This window comes from Camelus dromedarius, chromosome 19 (assembly GCF_036321535.1).
Source record: "Camelus dromedarius isolate mCamDro1 chromosome 19, mCamDro1.pat, whole genome shotgun sequence".
NCBI classification, from domain to species: domain Eukaryota; kingdom Metazoa; phylum Chordata; class Mammalia; order Artiodactyla; family Camelidae; genus Camelus; species Camelus dromedarius.
In genome coordinates this window covers 13,225,406-13,245,058 of record NC_087454.1, presented here as the reverse complement: position 1 = coordinate 13,245,058, position 19,653 = coordinate 13,225,406, and the positions used below count along the sequence as shown (strand labels likewise).

The 19,653-nt window shown below is 43.7% G+C and overlaps 1 protein-coding gene across 1 annotated transcript in view; it reads left to right on the top strand.

Moving 5' to 3' along the window:
- The window catches only part of MBOAT1 (membrane bound O-acyltransferase domain containing 1), a 75,554-nt gene extending 56,362 nt beyond the window's left edge, over positions 1-19,192 (top strand). The window contains exons 8-13 of the mRNA XM_010980112.3: positions 219-411; positions 5,242-5,345; positions 7,605-7,669; positions 9,668-9,800; positions 12,123-12,274; positions 17,752-19,192. Coding sequence (XP_010978414.1) covers positions 219-411; positions 5,242-5,345; positions 7,605-7,669; positions 9,668-9,800; positions 12,123-12,274; positions 17,752-17,878 — 774 coding nt within the window. The 3' untranslated portion in view covers positions 17,879-19,192. The remainder of the gene's footprint in view (positions 1-218; positions 412-5,241; positions 5,346-7,604; positions 7,670-9,667; positions 9,801-12,122; positions 12,275-17,751) is intronic.
- Positions 19,193-19,653: the final 461 nt, after the last annotated feature.

The following is a 19,653-nucleotide window of genomic DNA, read 5'->3' as shown; positions in this document are numbered from 1 at the left end:
TTCTCTTATGTTTTGGGAAAGGAGACCTCCAGCCCCTCGGTAGAACCTGCTGGTGAAAGTTGTCTTCTGTTGCAGATACACCCTCAGGGTCCGAGGTGTATCCTGCATCGGACTGCAGCCCGTCACGCAGTCTCTGCCGTCAGGACGAATGCCTCCCACCACTCCTTCTGGAAAAGGCTTCTGAATGCTCACCCTCATTTTCTGCCCCCCGTTTTCAGGGAGCTGTGATACACAAACTGTGCATGACCTTGGTGTCTCTCCTGTTGTTTCTGACCCTCACAAAGACCTTCCCTGCCACCTGCCTGGCTGACGACTGGTTTGTTCACAGAGCAAACTTTCTGGCTCGGCTCTGCTACCTGTACGTTGTCATGCAAGCCTCGAAGCCCAAGTATTACTTTGCCTGGACGTTAGGTGAGTTCCACGGAGTGGTGCTACGTGAGTGAGGGGAGGGGCCTCCTCGGGTGGCTTGGCCAGAGCCACGTGTGGATCACCTAATCAAACCAAAAAAACAAAAAACAAAAAACAACAAAAAACCTGTACCTAATGGAAGGCAGCATAGCCCTCCCCGTCCCGCCATCCATATGCTCAATTATCCATGATCAGGAGAAAAGAAATCCTGGCTGCTGTTTAAACCCAAAGTTAGTAACAGATGTCAGAACCTGGAAGCTGCTGCTTCTACCAATGAAACATGGCTATTGAGTGCAGGGCCAAGTTCGGGAAAAGCTCCAGACTGATCTGGATTTCTTGTAATTTTTCTGGGTTGTCCATAAGACAAGATACACACTGACTTCCTTTTACTATCACGTGTGCTAATTGCTACCTTAGGTCACACTTTTTAAGACATTGTGGGTTAAGCTTTATGCCTTAGAAAGAAGCCGACTTCCAAGTGGTTTTTTCCGAAGGTAGAAAGTTGAACTTAATTTGGTTTTATCACACTGTTTTTTTCCTGTGAGATAACTTTAGTCAACTTTAAACTTTTCTCTCTTTCCTTTTAAAGAATTTTAGACTGGGAAAGCTTCAATCTATGCTAAAGTGAGCCGTAAACCCACCTATTTACTTACCAAGAACGGTAAAGTATTTGGATAAGGCGGGGCCGGCGCATCTGTTTACGTGGGGAGCCCTTTCGGGAAGGGACGTTTAACACCTTAGCAGAAAGTGACCGGGGCCTGACGTCAGAGAGCGGTGACTTGGCCCATTAAGTCTGATAGATTGTTGGACTCGGTTCCTAGCGCCTAGTCCATATTCCATCAGCGAGGGCAGGGCACTTAACTGAGTTCCTCTTCTCTCGTTTCATGCTCCCAGTTTTTTAGCCCTAAAATCAAGTTTGTAGCTACTAAATTGTTTTTTTCACCAGCTACTTTTTTATTGTGGTAAAATATACATGACATAAAATTTTCCATTTTAACCGTCTATAGTGGACAATTTAATGGCGTTAGGTTCATTCATAGTGTTGTGTAACCATCACCACCATCCATCTCAAGAACTTTTTCTATCACCTGAAACAGAAACTGTTCATTAAAGTCATAACTCCCCATGTCTCTTTCTCCCCTGTTCCTGGTCCAAATTATTTTTAGGCTTACTTAGTTCTTTATTTTTTAAGTGGCAGTACTGGGGATTGAACCCAGGACCTCGTGCATGCTAAGCAGGCACTACACCACTGAGCTGTACCCATGCACCCACCCAAATTATTTTTAAAGGTTGAAGTGTTCAGAGGTAAGTTCAGTCCAGGGCAGTGTTTATGTAACACTTGATCAGAGAGAGACTGAGAGCTTTTCTAAAATTCGCCACGTGGGAAATTGTTTCTGGTCACATTCAGTTTAATTCAGGGAGTTTTGATTGCCAGGCTCTGTGCTGTGGGGAACTCAGAGGTGAGACATCTCAGTCCTCAAGATTGTTCCCCTGTGTGGCAACACAGGTGAGCCCACCAACCAGGCGACAGGCGTCCCGGGCTGTCCCAGTGGCAGGATCACAGAGGAGAGGATGTACATGGACTGGCCCCTGGGGGAGGCTCCCGGAGTCTCCTGGTATCTGATTCCTTTTTCTGCAGATGCTCTATTATTTAAAACTAATTTCCTTAGTAGGTAGGCATTACACCTGCTCTGGATGGAACCCTACTTGGAATAGCGGGCATGTTTTTCTATGTGAAGTAGCATTTTTGCTTTGCTCTAAACTGTGTGTGTGTGTGTGTGTGTGTGTAAGTGTAACAGAGACTCTCTCACTCCTTCACCACCCTCTGCTTCTTCACTCAGCCTCCTTTTCCTTCCCCGCTCCCCTTCGCGCTCCCGCATTCTGTACCCCAGGGCTTAAGGGCTGGCTTCTGGACTAAATCAGCTCCTGATTTAAGGTGGAAAGAAAGGCCATTCCATGGTCTCATAGGCAAAGTCTAACACGAGGCGGGTCGTGCTGGCGGGTATCTGGGTGGGAGGGGGTGTCTGGCATCACCATGCCACTTGGGGAATGAGCCCAGGTACCTGGAGTACAGAAGTAGCCCTTTCTGTGGATAGCTCTCTCATGGACTTACCTCTTTGTCTTTTCTTTGCCCCCCTCCTCCCATTTCTGTATTGTTTAGGGTAGCTCCCATAGAAACAGTTCATTAATTTGCGTGGCCTCAATTTGAAGTTGGTTTTAGTTTAGATTGCATGGGCTGGCCCGAAATTAACCTTTGTATCCTTTATGAATAAAGAAGCAGTGAAGAGTGCAACAGGGAATATTTAAGCTGCTTAACCGAGTAATTGTTTTATCCATCTCCTTAAAACACCGTTTACCTATAATTGATGTACTAATTATACATAATTATAAATTTAATCCTATAGCTGGCCTCCTGATGCATCTCAGTGAAGCTGCACTGTGTAAGCCTAGTTCTGGTTCTATTTCTATTGAAAGAATATACTCCCCACCCCTCCCCAAAAAAACCTGAAAAAAAGAATATGGCTATTTTCTCTGAACTTAAGGCATAAGGCTGATTGTTCCTCTCCTACTAATTAGTACTAGTTAGTGTGGTCAGTTTTAGCCCAGGCTGTGTTCTCAAGATCACAGATTCTAAAATACGGGTGTCCAAATTAATTTATCTTCAGTAATATGTTAGAGCCATGCAGAATGCGAGCAGACAGCTTTGGACGGAGAATCCCTAAGGCAAAACCCAGTCCTGGATACACAGTAGCAGAATGTGCTGAAGGGGCGGCAGGAGTTCTCACGTTGTCAGATGCGGTGGTTCTGAGAGTTGCCGCTTCTGGTTCTCCATCGTCCCCCTCTCCGACGGCTGTGGAATGAGGGCTAGTCTTCAGATTCTGGCGTTGTCGACCCGCTGAGTGATCTTCATGTTAACATCATTACTGAGCTTTAGTCCTCTTAGGAGCAAGATTGGGGCGGTGGTAATAACAACACCACCACCAATAATAATAATAATAATAATAATAATAATAATAATAATAATAATAATAATAATAATAATAATAATAATAGCAGCTAACCTTTCCGACTGCTGACCTGGGCCAGTCCCTGTGCTATGCACGCTACGTGTACTCAACTTGGTTTAATCCTTTCAACATCCTTTTAAAATAGGTACCGTTATTATATCCATTTTCTGCTCAAGAGAAAAGGTTTCTAGAAGTTAGACAACTCTCCCTTGGCCATGAACTGACCCCGTTCCCAAGTGGAGCTAGGGACCCGGGAGCCCTGCCCCTCCCCCACTCTTCCTCATCATCTTCACACCATTGTGAGCATTGAATGAGAAATGTCCATGCAATGCTTTGTAGATTCCTGGGGAGATAGTAAGCACCAAAAAAGTTTTTTTGCTTTTTTTTTTTTTTTAGATCTGACCAGGTGAGGCAGATCTGAGGCTGGAGATGGGGGAAGGTCCTGGGGTTGCTCTGCTGGTCCCGCATGGTCAGTCCAGCCCTGGTTTTAGTTGTCAGCACAGACCTCAAGAGCTCATCTTCTCCTGGTTTAGTTTATGTCTGTCATTCACCATTTGTGGCCACACACTGAAAACTGTCAGTTTCTTCACAGAAACATCCTGTCCTGGCTTTGTTCAACTTTTCCACTGAGTTTCCTTTCAGTCAGCTTGGGAGAAAGACATATCAGAACTCAGTACTTTTCCTTCTTTCTTCTAAAAGAAACCAGATCATTTTACAGTGAAGCCAAGCATAAGATAAGCAAGATGAAATCATCAACTCTGCCAAGAGTAAGGGAGCCAGACTTAGAACAGGTGGCTTTTCTTCAGAGTAGCCCTGCAGGAATCTGACGTGAGTTGGACATGAACGCCCATAAAAACTGAATGCATGGAGCCACAGGAAAGAAACTTTTCTCTGAAATCTCCCCCAGACCTAAGACTTGACAGTGCTATGGCTTCATTAGTTTGATTAATTATTTTTTTTTAAGAAAATAACAGAATGAGCTGAAAAGAAGACAAATGGAAAGAGAAAGTTAGCCTCTTGGCCTCATAATGCAAGCATGCTGATTTCATCAGACCTCTTTGATTATAAAAAATTTCATTAAGGAATTGATTAGAAATGAAATACGGCTGGGGGACACTTTCTTAGAGTTTATGGAAGTGAAATAATGATGGAAGTGAGGCTTTTAGACTGACTTTGAGGTAGGATGGCTTTGGTGACTGTGTCCACACGTGGCCTCTGTGGCAGCTGGCCCCAGATTCACATCTCTAGCTCTGTTCTTTTTCCCGGGTTCTAAGTTCTTCTGTGTCTTAACCACCTCCACTGCAATCCTAGTGGCTTGTCATGCTTCACACGTCCAGAATGAGCTCCATTTTCTTTCAGAGCTGGTTCTCCTCCTGATGAAATGCTGTCTGTCAGCCTGTGTCCAGCCATCTTTAATGACAGCTCTTGGATGGGGGCCCCTGGATCTTCTGGTCTCTGCTTCTGAGCTTCTGTGTATTTTTACCTTTCTCTTTCCTCTTCTATCAAGTTGGTCACTAAATTGTCCCATTTCTTTGTTTTGTTCCTTCATTGCTCTTTTTCTCATCTTGCATTCTGTGAGCATCTGGCATCTTTCTTCTTACTTAGCAGGTGCTCACTAGATGCTCGTGAAGGAATAAAAGTTGAGGTCTCCAAAGAGCCAGAACTCCATTCCATCATGGTACCAGGTCCTTCACAATTTTTTTGTTTCTTTTCCAAGGAAACAACCGCCTGTCTTCATCTTAAAGCTAGACAGATGTGTAGTGTCCTTTAAAGCAGCCATGTGACTTTTGTTCTATATCCTAATGTGTTGTTTTAAAAACCATAGCTGATGCAGTGAATAACGCAGCTGGCTTTGGCTTCAGTGGAGTGGATAAGAATGGAAATTTCTGTTGGGATCTACTTTCTAACCTAAACATCTGGAAGATTGAGGTGAGTTAATCATGCTTTTAAATCAGGCTGTCATGGTGAACAAAGCAAATGGTTTGCTTTGAGTGTGGTACCCAGAGTTCATTATCAGTGTCCCAGGAAAAGCTGCTCTCGGGGAGTATCAGGTCCAGCAGCCTCCCAGACACTTTTTATCTCAGGATCTTTTTCTTTTTTTTTTTTCTTTTTGAGATACCTAGTTTCTTGGCAGTATTCATGGTCCAGGTCATAATGATACACACACACACAGATTTGAAAAATAGCCAGGCAAATCTTTCTGTTCCTTCCATTCTTACTCTATCAACTCGAAAAGTACAGATGTCGTTTTCTCTTGCTCACTTTCTGCTCTCCTCGGTCAAGAATACAGACTAGCAGTTGTAGTTACAGTTCACCATCACACGTGTTCTCTGTGGCTCCCTTGGAAACATTTAGCATGCATTCGCTTTTAAGAATGGTCACCATGCTTTTAGGCTACCAGAGTCAGTGTGGCTTTTCTCTTTTGCTGGCTTTGCTTTGGCACTACCGTTCTCCATGGCTCCATCACTAGAGGTGGTCTCTTTGGGGCTACATCCTTCTTGGTTTCCTTGGCATGGCCATCCCTTGGGGCTGAAAAGAATGCCAAGTCTTGAACCACTTCCTCCTTGCAGCTGGGGGGGGGGGGTAAGGGCCGGATTCTCCACATTACAGAAGTGCGGGTTCTCTAGCCAGGTGACGCATGGTTGCTGTTGGTGATGGTTCTCCACCCACCACGGGGCAGGCAGAGTGCCACCAGGGAGTCCAGGCAGAGGGGGACTGTGCATGTACAACAGAAAACCCGGGATGTGGGGACGACCACCTGCCACCCATATTAGGTGGAAACTAGGCTACAAGGAGACATGGGGGACACACCCTCCACCTTCTTGATGCCTGGGACATCTCTTCATGTTGAATGGACAAGCTCCAGCCCCCAGAGCAACCTTTTTCATTTTTGGAAAAGCAGCGTAAATAATGCACAAGCTTCTTTTTTTTTCCTATATGGATGATGCCAGAGAGAGAGCAATATAGTACGATTTTCCTTTTTCCCACTAAAATTCTCTCCCTCAAAACTCGTGGACCACAGCCGGCTGCTGTGGAGTGCTGTGGGCAAGGGTCCTTCAGAGTGGTTCCCCTTGACCTTGGGCTGCCCACTTGGCCCCTCGACAGTGCACCAGAAGACAGAGTCCTCTCACTGTGGGCGTGTGTTCTGGGTAAAGGGCTGAGTTATGTCTTTATTATAAAAGAAAACCAGAAGAAGAAAGTTTGCTTTTTCCAATGAAGTTGATACAGAGCAGGGAGCTAAAGAAAACCAAGGGAGTCTGATTTAGTTAAGGCACCTCGAAGCTGTGTGTATAGCATTTTATTAGCCGTAGAAGACATGGACGGATAAAACTCCTTAGGGTCTTGAAATTAAAAACTCATAATACAAAAATCTGTCATCAGTCTGTTCTCTCTCCCTCCCTTCCAAACGTAACAGATTAAGCCAAAGTGTAGCCTAAGGTTTTCTTACGGTTGAAACAGAAAACAGAAAAAAGTGGCATTTGCACTTCCTACCACGTTCATGAGGAATTCTGTTCTTGGATGTTTGCTTCAGCCTCTGATAAGTCTTTTTTTATTTTGAATGAGAAAGCCCCATTGATGGCTAATTTTGGGATCTCCCTTCCTCAGTGGTTGAATCACCTGCATCCTTGCCAGTTGGGCAATGTTTCTTTCTTTTCTTTTGTCTTGTGACTCCTTCATGCATAAAATCTCTTATTATTCCAGATGCAATTGGAAGCCTTTGAACCTCTGTAGCTGTTTTGTAGACTAACTTCACAAAACTGACCTAGTTTACAGACGGCCGCGTCCGTGCAAAGATGACAGTTAAATTCAGACTGTCTCCGTAAAGGCGCTAAATTCACATGATTAAACCCTTCCTGTGGCAAATCCCATTTTAGAGTACTTAGTTTTAAAATTCAGATGACTGAAAAGTTTTTGTTGAACCAGAATGGAAGGAAAACACACAGAACATTCCTTCAGTTGTCCTATAATTTGAAAATAGCTTTTAAGAAAAATGGAGACTTTGCAAGCCAAGTTTTAGTTGCAAAGTAGATGTTAGAAACACGGGGAAATTTTACTGTCTCCTCTCGACTCAGTCATCATTATAGAAAGAGCCCATCTAATCTGCCACGAGGGAAATTCTGGGGAGGACTTTCCATTTCTCGGGGTGTTTTTAAAGCTAATGATAGGTGCTATTTTTCTCCCTTCCAGACTGCCACAAGTTTCAAAATGTACGTAGACAACTGGAATATTCAGACAGCTTCTTGGCTGAAGCGGTAAGAAACACACCAGTGACCTCATTACTCATGGCACTGGTGTATGCTTGGATGGGCATCATTAGGTAAACAGTGGCCATCTGCCAGCAGTAATGCCGTCTGACACTTTTGTTTGGTATGAACGTCTATGCTGTGTAAATGAGAGAGCAGAAATACAGTGAATTGAGAAGGTCACAACGTAGCATATTTCTGTTAATGTATCAAACATTTAATACTGCCATTATTGTGTACCAGGTACCCATTTCATTCTCATATCAATCCCATGAGATGTTGGTAGTTACTATCGCCATTTTGTAGATGAGGCAAGCGAGGCACAGAGAGGTTACGTAACTTGCCCAAAGTCACACAGCGAACGAGTGATCGATACTAGCCCAGTCTGTCTCCAGAGCCAAGCTCTTCGCCTCTGTGATGTGTGCTGCCTCTTGTCTGCAGGAGACCCTCTTGCTCAGATGGCAGCGAGGGTCACTGCCAGCGTCAGATCACTGAGGGTTGCTGTTAATCCCTAGTATCGAAAGCTTTATGGTGCCCGCAGCGTTCATGCTTTTCAACTTGGTATTTTGTTGCTATTTCTCTTCTTGTTTTTCTACACGTTCCGAAATTTAAAACAATCCTTAATTTGGAACTAATGACATGCTATCCTTGAGGCGGCAGTTTCTAGGTAGTAAGCCTTCCCATCCTATGAGCGCCAGGTGAGTGTAAAGATATTAGGCTGTAGATTCTACTGTTTCTGAGAAGTAGCGCTTTTCGTAGGTTAAAACATTGGGGTAAAAGAAGAGACGATGTATCATGAGCCCAACAAAGTCGACTCAGGCAAGTGACCTGAACATGCAGTTTTTGAAAACTTGCCCTTAATGTCATTGCTGTTAATTTTGCAGATTGTTTTTGCCTAAAACTCTGTTCTGTACATTGAGTAATTCCAATGTATAAGAGTCCTACAGTCCCCACTGGCAGTTTATGTTCTTTGATGACTGAACAAGCGTGCGTGCACATAAAAGATGAAAAAATTTTTTTAAATTATTCTAGAAAATGAAATATTTTATTCAGACAAAAAGAAAGAGGGTAAGAAAGAAATGCCCATGCAAACTAACTCTTGTTTCAAAAAGAAACATTACAAATGGGGTCCCGACCTGTGTTTCCTTCCTCAGATTCACTTTCTTCCCATGAAGAGAGAGCCAGGATCCTTAGTTTGGATTTAACTTGGTTACTTTTGACAGCCGTCTAGGCTGGGTTAGTGTTAACTGTTGGGGTTTCTATTTTATCCTTTACCTGGGTCCTCTCACTGAGGAAGCCATGTGGTGGCTCCTTAACAGGGCTACTGGCAATTCATAAACTGAATTTGGGAGGAAGTCTCCTGTCACTTTAATAAACAACCAAGAAGCCGACGATCTCCAGGGTTTTTGCTGACATTTCTAGATCCTCACGATGTCCTCACTCTTAAAGGCAAATTCGTGGACTGGAATCCAGTGGATGCCATGAGAACTGAAAAGGTCATATAATGGACACATTGATTTTGTGCTGGAGTCATTGCCAAGAGAGACAAAAAGGTTGCAATGCTGAGTAGTTAGATGGCATTGGGGCCAGCTTGGAGAAGTAAATTAATTTCAACTAAATGTGGATATCTGCTTTTAAAGACCCTTATCCTGATTCTAAAATTTTTAGTGCCAGCGGCATGCACTTATCCATAGGTATTCCTGGTAGATCAGGCCATTGGTGGAATAAGCTTCTATAAGGCAGGAGCTCTCATTGGGACCTTTTATTAGATATTGTGTGATGGGGTCCAGATCATTTAGTTCTAAGGAGATTAAAGATTCATGCATCTCCCCAAAAGGTTGAACTATGAACGGCCTATCTGGTAGTGTTTAATAAGTTCAAGGCTGCTTGGATTATCAGTCGGGGACCAGGTGATGCTTGCATGCTCTGATCCACAGAGATGCAGGTGTAGGTGGAAGTTCCTGGTATGTTCGGCCTGTGGCTCAGTGTACCTTCCTCCCTTCACAGAGTGTGCTACGAGCGGGTTCCCTGGTACCCCACAGTGCTCACCTTCATCCTGTCTGCCTTGTGGCATGGTGTCTACCCTGGATACTATTTCACCTTCTTAACTGGAATCCTCGTCACACTAGCAGCCAGGACGGTAAGCTTCCTCTAGTGGTGATGTCTTTTCCTTAGTAACTGGATGCCTGGATGCGTGTCATCTTCTAGGTCCCAGCAGGAGTCGGGGTTGGGGTGGGAGCGATGTTTTGAAAAATCATACAACGGAAGTCTTCCCATGAAAGCAAATACTTCAATATACGGGAACTTCTGGCCATAAAATGGTTAGCCGTTTTATTTTTGTATTGCTTACAGAGGGTGTTTGCAACACAAAAGGACTTTTAGGAGCAATGTTTAGTACCTTAAGAGATGAAAACATTTTTAATCATTAAAGGCTGTAAACGCAGCCTACTAATTACAGGTGATGATGATTGTTGATTAATATAAGACTTCATTTTGCTTACACTCTAATTTCTCATTTCATTATCCTGCACCTAGAAATAATTCAGACTCTGAGCAGCCAGGAAAATTGCAGCCCCAGGAACTGGCCTGTTGGAGACTGCTCTAACCTCTCATGCCTGATCGAGTTAAATTAGTTTGTGTAAAGTCCTTGTTGAATGTTATAAATTTGGTTCTCCAGCTTTTTCGGGTAGCCTTCAGTGGTTCCTAGGCTGTTCCTAACATTTGCTGGCTGTAGAGCAATGATAGTAATAGACTACAGATGATGCCTGCCCTCCAAGAATGAGATGAACATGCGTATAAGTAATTACAATTCCGCGTATTCTAATTGTCAAATACAAACGCTTGTATTTTATTTCATTTCAACATTTGACTATGATTGTGGCTTTCCTTATTCAGGGGCCAAGAGCTTTTAATGAACTTTGTTGGACTGTGTTTTAGATGTGGATTTGGGAGCTCCAGCATAACTGTGCACTCATTCTTGAATCCATCTCCTATTATTTCAGGAGCACTACTATGTGCCGGTAGGTGCTGGGGCTACCACAGTGAACTAAAGTCCCCCCCCCACCATGAAATTCTTATTTTCATTAGATGAAGGTTTGTTGGAATACATGTGTGAACAAGATGAATAATTGATGACTATTCAGTCTGCTTAGCACACTTCGTATAGTGTATGTATTTGTGCATTGAAACCAGTGAAGATGTTTTTTCTCCCATTCATATACCACCTTGGATCATAAAACTAAAAACCAGGAGGATAAACTTAAGAAACAAAAGCCAGCATTTTGTAAACATATTCAGAGTATTATTTTTAAAATGTCTTTAGTTCAGTTGATCTCAACGGGCCTTAAAAGCATTGATTTATGTAAAGCCCTTCTCTTGGGTGACCTGGAGATGTTTTTCACAAATGAGTTGGGGGGATGGAGAGGAGAAGGTTGATAGTACAGTATTTCCTTTTTTTTTTTTTTTTTTTTTCCTGAAAGGAGAATGAACTCCAACAGTCATGAAGTGTGTCAGGCCCAGGAAGTTACCTAATAAAATCTCTTACGTGCGTCCCAGTACGGCCCAGGGATGGACCTCTAGCCTCTGTCTGAGGAACTCAGAGCTCAGGAGGGGCCCTTAGCATCCCAGGCAGCCCTCGGAAGCCCTTACGGCTTTGAGGCTGTCCCACCTCTAAGAGCCATTGTTTCAATGCTGCCCTTGGTGCTGGAAATTAGGCCTCTTTCTGGAGCCAAATCTAGTTCCATGTGTCGGAAGACCTACAAATGAGTGTATTCTTTGACCCAGCGTTTTCCATCTGAGAATTCTGTTTGTCTGTAAAATGGACATCATGATGCTTACATGACAGACTTGGGGGAATCAAGAGGTGATACCTGTATAGCCTGAGCCAGAGGCTTGGCACACAATGAGCACTCAGTAAATGGTACCTGCTCTTATTATTATAGTTATTACTGTTACTCAAAGGAATAATTGGGAAACAGCGCAGAGACTTTTCTACAAGGGTGTATGGTCACAAGTGCTTACAGTAGCGGGGGCAGGAGACTAACTTTTCTCTAATTAAAATTGTTTAATTTTAGTTTAATATTTACTGATATGGAAAAAAATCCTATGTTACTAAGTGAAAACAGGCTATTGAAAATATAAATATGGATATATATGAACAGAAGAAGACTTGGAAGGATATGTGCCAAGTTTTTAAACAGTACTTTTTGTTGGGAGATGTTTAAAAAAATATCTGACTTTGCTTAGTTGGTCTTTAAAAATTTTTCTACAGTGAACGTGTACCTTTTCTATGATAAGAAAACCATAATGGTATTTTTAGTTGAAAATAGAAGTCAGATGGCTGGTATCCTTTATCCCCTGTGTCCCTGAGGTATACTGCCTGCATGCATGGAGTAAAAGTTTTTGTTTTTTTTTTCCTATCCCGCCCTCCCACCCCTTCCCTGGCGACTTCCGTGGAGCGCAGATGAGGAACAACTACAGACATTACTTCCTTTCTTCGAAAGCCCTCAAGGCTGTCTATGACACGGGCACCTGGGCTGCCACACAGCTGGCCGTCTCCTACACGGTTGCACCCTTCGTTCTGCTTGCCGTTGAACCGACCATCAGCTTATACAAGTAAGTTTCCGTTGTTCCTGACCACTGTGTGGTCAACGTGTGTTCTCTGTGTTTGACTTGGGAGTGGGCGAAGGGAAATGGACCTGTACTGACAATTGCTGTGTATGGTTTCGGTGTGAAAACGTCTAGAGAAAGCATTAGGAGGAAGTGGCTGTGCTGAGACACTAACAGGCCATTGTGCAGATGAGCAGAGTTGACTGGGAGCCCTTCAGCTGCGCCTCACACAAGTCAGGGATGCTTAGGGCAGGGACTTTGGAAGGGATGTGTCTAAATGACCAACAGCAGGTAAGTTCACTGGCCTTGCCTCTTTTTGCTGGGATTAGGCTGTGGGGCATTCTGAGTGCAGGGCAGACGTGGGCGGGGGCTGGGCACTGATCTGATGGTCCAGCAGAGGGCTTTGTGCTCCCCTGAGATGGCAGTTCCAGCAAGTGCCTGTGGGGGCGCCCTTGTACATGGTGGAGGAGAGTAGGATGCAGCATTGAGGGTGGGGCCTGGGGGTCGCACCGCAGACAAGAGGCCTTTAGGAAAAGGGTGTCTGGCCCTCATACTCAAACACCAGCCCTCCAGATAAACTGCACCCCTATCCTTGCTTGCTTTTATTGTTTCACTCTTGTGGAATTCGCTGCATTTCTCTACTCTTGGAGAAATGGTTCTGTGACCCCTGGCACATTATTAACCTCGTTACCTGTGTCTTCTCAACTGTAAAATGAGGGTAAGAATAGAATTCATTTCAAAGCACCTCTGTTAGGATTGGGCAAGGCAGATGTGTCCAGGGCTCAGTCCCAAGGTCTGGCGTGTAGTCTGCACTCGATAAATACTAACTTGTCTTACTGACCGATTTGTGGGGACTTCTGTAGATTAAGTATGGGACACAACTACCGTCAGAAAAGTGGCTTAGAAATAAACAGGACAAACATGCCTTATTTGTACGTCCAGGATTGGACGCACTGGTCAGGGGTGATCAAAGAAACCTTCACAACCCAGTCCAGGTATCAGTGTCTAGTAGTGGGGGGATTTTTTTCAGGTTATAGGAAAAGAAGATAGAGGGAACTATGCAACACTCATCAACAAAGTCTGTTTCTGTAATACAGTTAGGGCGTGGGAGTTCTGTGTCAGTGTAACATGGAAGTGGGCTGGTTTAGACACACATTTTTCTAAGCAAAGGTTGCCAGAATGGTGGAAAAAGAATTATAAGCCTCAGTAAAAAAAAGCCCTCAGTTCAGCTGCTACAGAAGAAGGAGCCCTGAGTCCCCTCAGCTCTATCTGGAGAAAATCAAGCGCCCTTCCCTGGGTGCCTTCCCCCGAGAGGCGCCCCCGCCCCTGGCTCCATCTTGATGGTACCTCCTCGGCGCCCTCCTTCCAGCGCCCCCACCTGCTCACAGCTCCATGTCCTTTCCCTTGTCTTGGTGCCCTCCAGTCCGCGTTGCCCTTCATCACCTTGTACATTTTAATGCTCCCTGAAGCAGCCTTTCAGCCCAGTTGCGGGATCGGCCTAGGCTGTCCAAGGGTTTGGCTTTGGTACTAACTGTCTTTGTGAGGCACTCTGGTTACAGAGTCTTGTAGATTTTGAGTTGTCTGCTTCTAACTTGTAACCCTGAGCCCTCCTCCTCACTTTTTCGTTTGAGGCACCCAACCTCCTCCATGCCCTCCCCCGTCTAGGGGAGAGAGAGCGCTGCTACTGATGGTGAGGAGATGATTGTTTTATTTAGTGATTTTTTTGTTTTTGTTGTTGTTAGTGGAGGTACCGGGGATTGAACCTAGAACCTTGTGCATGCTAAGCATGTGCCCTCCACTGAGCTAGACCTCAACCCCGAGATGAGTATTTTGTAAAGAAACGGAACAAAGTGAAATAGAAACTGTGTTATGTTAAACCAGATTTTTTTAGGGAGGCACTTTTTTTTTTTTTTTTTTCATAACAGGCATTGAAACACATTGACTTGCATTCCTTAAGCAAGCAGAATGAGGCTTCCTCCAATGTTTGGAAAATCTGTCACTATGCAGACTAATAATTAAACAAGAACTAGAGAGAGACCAAAAAAAAAAAAAAAAAAAAGAAACAACAACAAAAAACCCACCCCAGCCCTGGTATTTTAGCACATGATATTGCCAGATGTGAGTTTTTTTTAAGGAATTATATGGATTACATTATACCAGAAATGCCTGCATTCAATGCAATACCACTCAATACCTACAGGATGCTGGGCAGTATCCTAGAATCTGGGGGTAGATGGGGGAGCAAAAGACAGAAATCACCCCTGCTTCCACAGAGTGGGTAGCTTGATGGAAGCGACCGGAAATAACTGACATATTTGTAAATATCCACTAGGATCATACTTTGAATGGTACAAAGATTTATGTGAGCAGGGAACAGGAAGCCAACTTGGGTGAAAGTCACATTTCGCTAAATCCTGGAGGCTGCATGACGGGAGTTTGAAGCAGGCATGGTGGGTGTGGTGGATGGAGCCCTGTGGGTCATCCCAGACACAGGGAGCAGCATAGATATGCCCCCTCATGATAGGAGGAGGCCCTGTGCACTGAAGACCCAAGAAACACATGTGGGCAGAATAAAGAATTAATTCAAGGTAGAAGGTAGTGAGCTGAGAAGAGAGAAGGATAGGTATCAGTTTCACTGTTTATCATGTATGGAAGTGGAGGCTCAGAGAAGGTGAGTAATTTAGCAAAACTCACACAGCAAGACCCGAGTTTCAGATGCAAAGTTCCTTTAAACAGCAAGAGCAGTAGTGCAGTTACTAAAAATTTCTCTAGGAGAAGCTATTTTGGAAGACTGTTACTACTTGGTGAATCACATGACGGGATGATTTTTTTTTTTTTTATGATCATGTGCATTGTGTTTAACCAACTAAGCATTTTTACACTTAGGCAGGGGCTCTAGGGAAAGAATCAAATCATTATCAATCCAAATCACTCTCTTGTAGACTTCCATTTCTTTTGAAAGACAATCTAAAATGTTTATTTTTTAAAAAACACCTTTGTTTAACAGGGTGAAATTGACACTTCGGTCACTTTTGTCAATTTCAAATAGTTCAACCTAGTGTGTTATCTCATTTTCATAGTTGCTTATGTGTATAGTTTAAATTCCCTATCTAGATCAGATCTGTCCAATAGAAGTTTCTACAGTGACCAAAATGCTGTCAAATACATTGGCCACCAGTGTGTGTAGACATAAATGTGGCTAGTGTGACTAAGGAACTGAATTTTCAATTGTATCTAATTTTAATAGCCATATGTTGCCCATTATTACAGATTGCCTCTAAAGGTGTTTTCTGAATCTTTTTAAAAAAAGGGTTTTTTTTAAGAATCTCAATCACTGACTAACAAAAGAAATGAAAGTAAAGGTAGGTTGGTTGCATTCCAGATCTGCCCCTCCCTAAGGGCTATTCAGTAACGCAATAAATGGCAGTTGTATGCAAATCTGTCTCTCCTGGTATCCTTTCCTGCTTGACATTTATTTGTCAGGTGGGCTTCATTTTGCCGTCTAGTCACTTTCCAATCTATCGTGACTTCAAATCCCAGCTTTAAATTTCTTAGCCTAATTTTTTTCCCCTTACGTTGCAAATGAGCCCCAAGTAAACATTTAAATGTATTATGAAAGAACTTGTCTTAGCTTGGGCTGGTAGGACTACATACTGTAGATGGGGTGATTTAAACAACAGACATGTACTTCTCACAGTCGTGGAGGCTGGGAAGTCTGAGATCAAGGTGCTGGCAGGTTTGGCTTCTGGTGAGAGCACTCTTCCTGGCTTGCAGAAGGCTGCCTTCTCACTGTGTCCTCACATAGAGAGGGATGCGAAAGAGATGGGGTGAGGGACAGAGACAGCTTACACTCTGATTTACGTTTATTTTCTAATAAGGGCACTAATACTATCATGAGCCCCCCCACCACCACCTTCAAGGCCTCATCTAAACCAAATTCCTCCCAAAGGCTAGTTCTCCACATAGCATCACATGAGAAGTCAGGGCTTCAACATAAGAATTTGGGGCAGAACACATTCAGTCCAGAGCAGAACCTTCCTGTGAATTTAACTAGATAACATTTTATTAACTTCAAAGTATAAGAATGTTAGAGTTTGTGTAGGAACTTTTGTAAATAGCAAAAAACTCCTTTAGAGTAGGAACTAAGCTTTCTTCATCTGTGTATCTGGAGTACCTAGTTTAGTCCTGGCATGCTCTCTGTAAATGCTAGCTGAGTTCTTCCATAAGAAGAAGACGAAATAGTCCTTAAAATTTGAGAGCAGTATGGAATGTCAGAATAGGTTAGTAAACCTTCCTGGGGGGCTGAATTTTTTCCCCTGGACTCCCAAAATATTTGACTTTAATCTAACATAATTGCTCCAGTGTAGATTTGGCCATATGTAAAAGATTAAGGCAAAAGGCAAGAACAAAGTATATTTTAGGAGAGACTTTGAAAGCTGGAGTTGCCTATGCCTGGAGCGTGCCTGTGAGAGTCCTGGTTTACCCTTGTTGAGCCAGCGTGTCTGACTGTAGGCATGTCTTTCACTCTCAGTAACGTCCTGGTCTAAACAGTACATCAGATGATCACTTACCTGGGGCTGTTGACCCCTCTGCTGGTTACGTTGCTACCATTCCATTCCTTGGAGAAAGGGGCGGGGACTTTGCACTTTCTGTAGATGCTGGTTTAATGCTTCGTACATCCTAGGTAGTAAGTGTTTATTGAAAGAAGAAATGTTTGCTTTTGCTAGAGCTCTTGACGTTCTGTAGACCACACCTTATGATCGTAGAAGCTGGGGAATGATACAGAGGTCAGTTGGTGAGTGGAAAAAGTGTAAATTCAGTTTTTCTAAATGGATATAGAACAGTTGTACGAATGCAATGTTTTCTCATTACTTACGTGCATTGAGATGTACAGTATTTATTGAGTATCCAGATTGTGCCTAATATCACACTTGTAAAACCTACAAACCTCAGAAGCAAAGCTTGTTTCTTATTAGTTTGGATGGAAAATGATTTTGCGTTATGGAGTAGGCATTCAAAATCTAGATTCTTTGGGCACATAATGTACACAAGAACCCCGACACTTGAGTGGTGCACACCTTGGCTGCAGTACAGTTGCATTTGTGTCTCGGGAACAGAGTGCAGGGTTTGAATTGCATTCCATGTCTCCTTAGGCTTTTAATATGGTGGCTTTCTAGCTGTTGGGGTTAATTCTCTCCATATGCTCATTATGTCAGTGGGACAGGGCCACGTGTCTATCTGCGGACGGGCTGGTTGATTTGCTCTGCCCAGCTTTGTGGGTTCGGTCCTTCCCGGGCCCGCTCACCCACCCAAGGGAGTTCTCTGTGGAATGGATCAAGACAAGCCCGAGGGCAGTCAGGTCTACCAGTGCCAAGGGCAGAGTCTTCACTTGCTCCAGACTGCAGATGATGTCATTGCTTCATGTGACGTTTCCCACATGTATCCTTCTGTGAAATGTAATTTGTGTGTGTATTTGTTCCTAGATCCATGTACTTTTACTTACACATCATCAGTCTCCTGATCATCCTGTTCCTGCCAATGAAACCACAAGCTCATGGTCAAAGGCGGTCTCAGACTCTGAACTCTGTTAATAAGAAAAAAACAGATTGATACCTCTAAAAAAAAAAAAAAAAAAAGCTGAGCGCATAAGACTGCAAATCTTTGAACAGATGAGATGGAGAGACTCCAGAGTTCTCCGGGGACTTAGAGGCCATGTTTACATGCATCTTTTTTGTTTTCGTTTCTTAAGTGCAGGGAGTATTTTTATAAAGCCTTTTTGTACCGTTAAATCAGCGACGTCCAGTTGATTTATTTTAATATTTTGTAGGACGTGTGAGTGGGGTGGGGTAGGGAAGAATGTGCCAGAATGGCAGGGACAGTGCATTCTGGGCAGCTGGGTCTCTGCTTTTCCAGCATGACTTCCAGCCACTGAAATCTGGATGTTGGAAACCTGGACGTCTACTCCAGAGGTTAGAAGGTGAAGCCAAGGTGCCTTGTCTGCCAGAACATACCCAGAGATGGTTATTCCCCCGGGAGCCCCAGGTCCTTTGACTGGCGACATCACTGTTTTCAAACACAGTAACTACACTCAGAAGACTGCCGGGGAGGGATTGCGTGAAGGGAAGTTTCCAGAATACAGAAAACTTGACGAGCCAGGAGGACTGACCGTGAACGGATGTTTGGATGGACTGAAGGTCAGGCATGTGTCCTGAAGTTGGCTGTGTTTTTTTTCCCCCAGGGATGAAACCCTTCTTTTGCTCCTTAAATGAGCCAGGATTGGAAATCAGAAGGTCCCCTGTCCACGTCTCCCAGGAGTTGGAGAGGGGCTGCTGTTTTCCAGGTGTTTTCCTTTGCGTTCGCGCCTTCTGCGTGCCCAGGGATGGCGCCGAGCAAACACCCAAATTTTGCACCGAGGCAGCACCATGTCTTTTTAAAAATAATTTTTCTTAAAAGTTACACTGAAGCTTGGGAAGAAGAGGCAGATACTGTTCTTTTCTCCTCTCACTTCACAGAGACATGTTGATGACCACGGCCATGATGTATGTTCGGGCTGGTCCCCCCCCGCCCTTTTTTTTTTTTTTTCAGTTTCACAGCCGATTAAATCTGACTTTGTTTTAGTTGACTCATCCTATCGGAAAGCAGAACTTGAAAGACAGTTTTCTTTTCTATCTTTGTAATGAATGTGCTGTGGCTCCTTTTGGGAACTTCTGTTGGGTGATATTCGATGTAGGAGAAGGAAACATATTAAATGTTGTGGAAAATTAATAATAATAATGATAGTAAAGTACATGCCACCAGGTTGTTCCCTCAGTCACATACCTTGGCAGGAAAGAATTTGTTCACATCAAATGAAATGGTAAAAAAATTAGTTTCTTACTAAATGAATGCTGCGTTTCTATATAAAGGAAATATTTCTGAGAAGAACTGCTTTTGGTTTGTGTACGTAGAGACTTGCCATTCTGAAGTGTGTGTATATATCTGTGTGTGTGTGTGTGTGTGTATTTTAACAAATGTGAACAATATTAAGGTTTTACTTAAACGTTGAGCATCATATGTTCAGTTTGTACTTTGGATGGTTTGGGTTTGGGGTTTGACGTCTGATCTTCATCCCTAACAGTGCAGGTAGGATTTAAGCCCTTTCTACAGATGAAGAAACAGAATCGGGAGGATGTTTGCCAGCTCCCCTACAGACAGACTCAGTGGTCGAGCTGAGAGCTGAACCCCAGGCCGTCCCAAGAAAGCTGCTGACCGTGGGCCTTTCCCTGAGGTACCCTGCTGGTGCTTCTCTTTGGTCAACGACATGGGACATGACGCACCTGTCCTGATGCTGGGGCAGAAGTGCTGGAACCTGAGCTCTGGTCCCTGGGGAGGCAATGGAAGTTAAG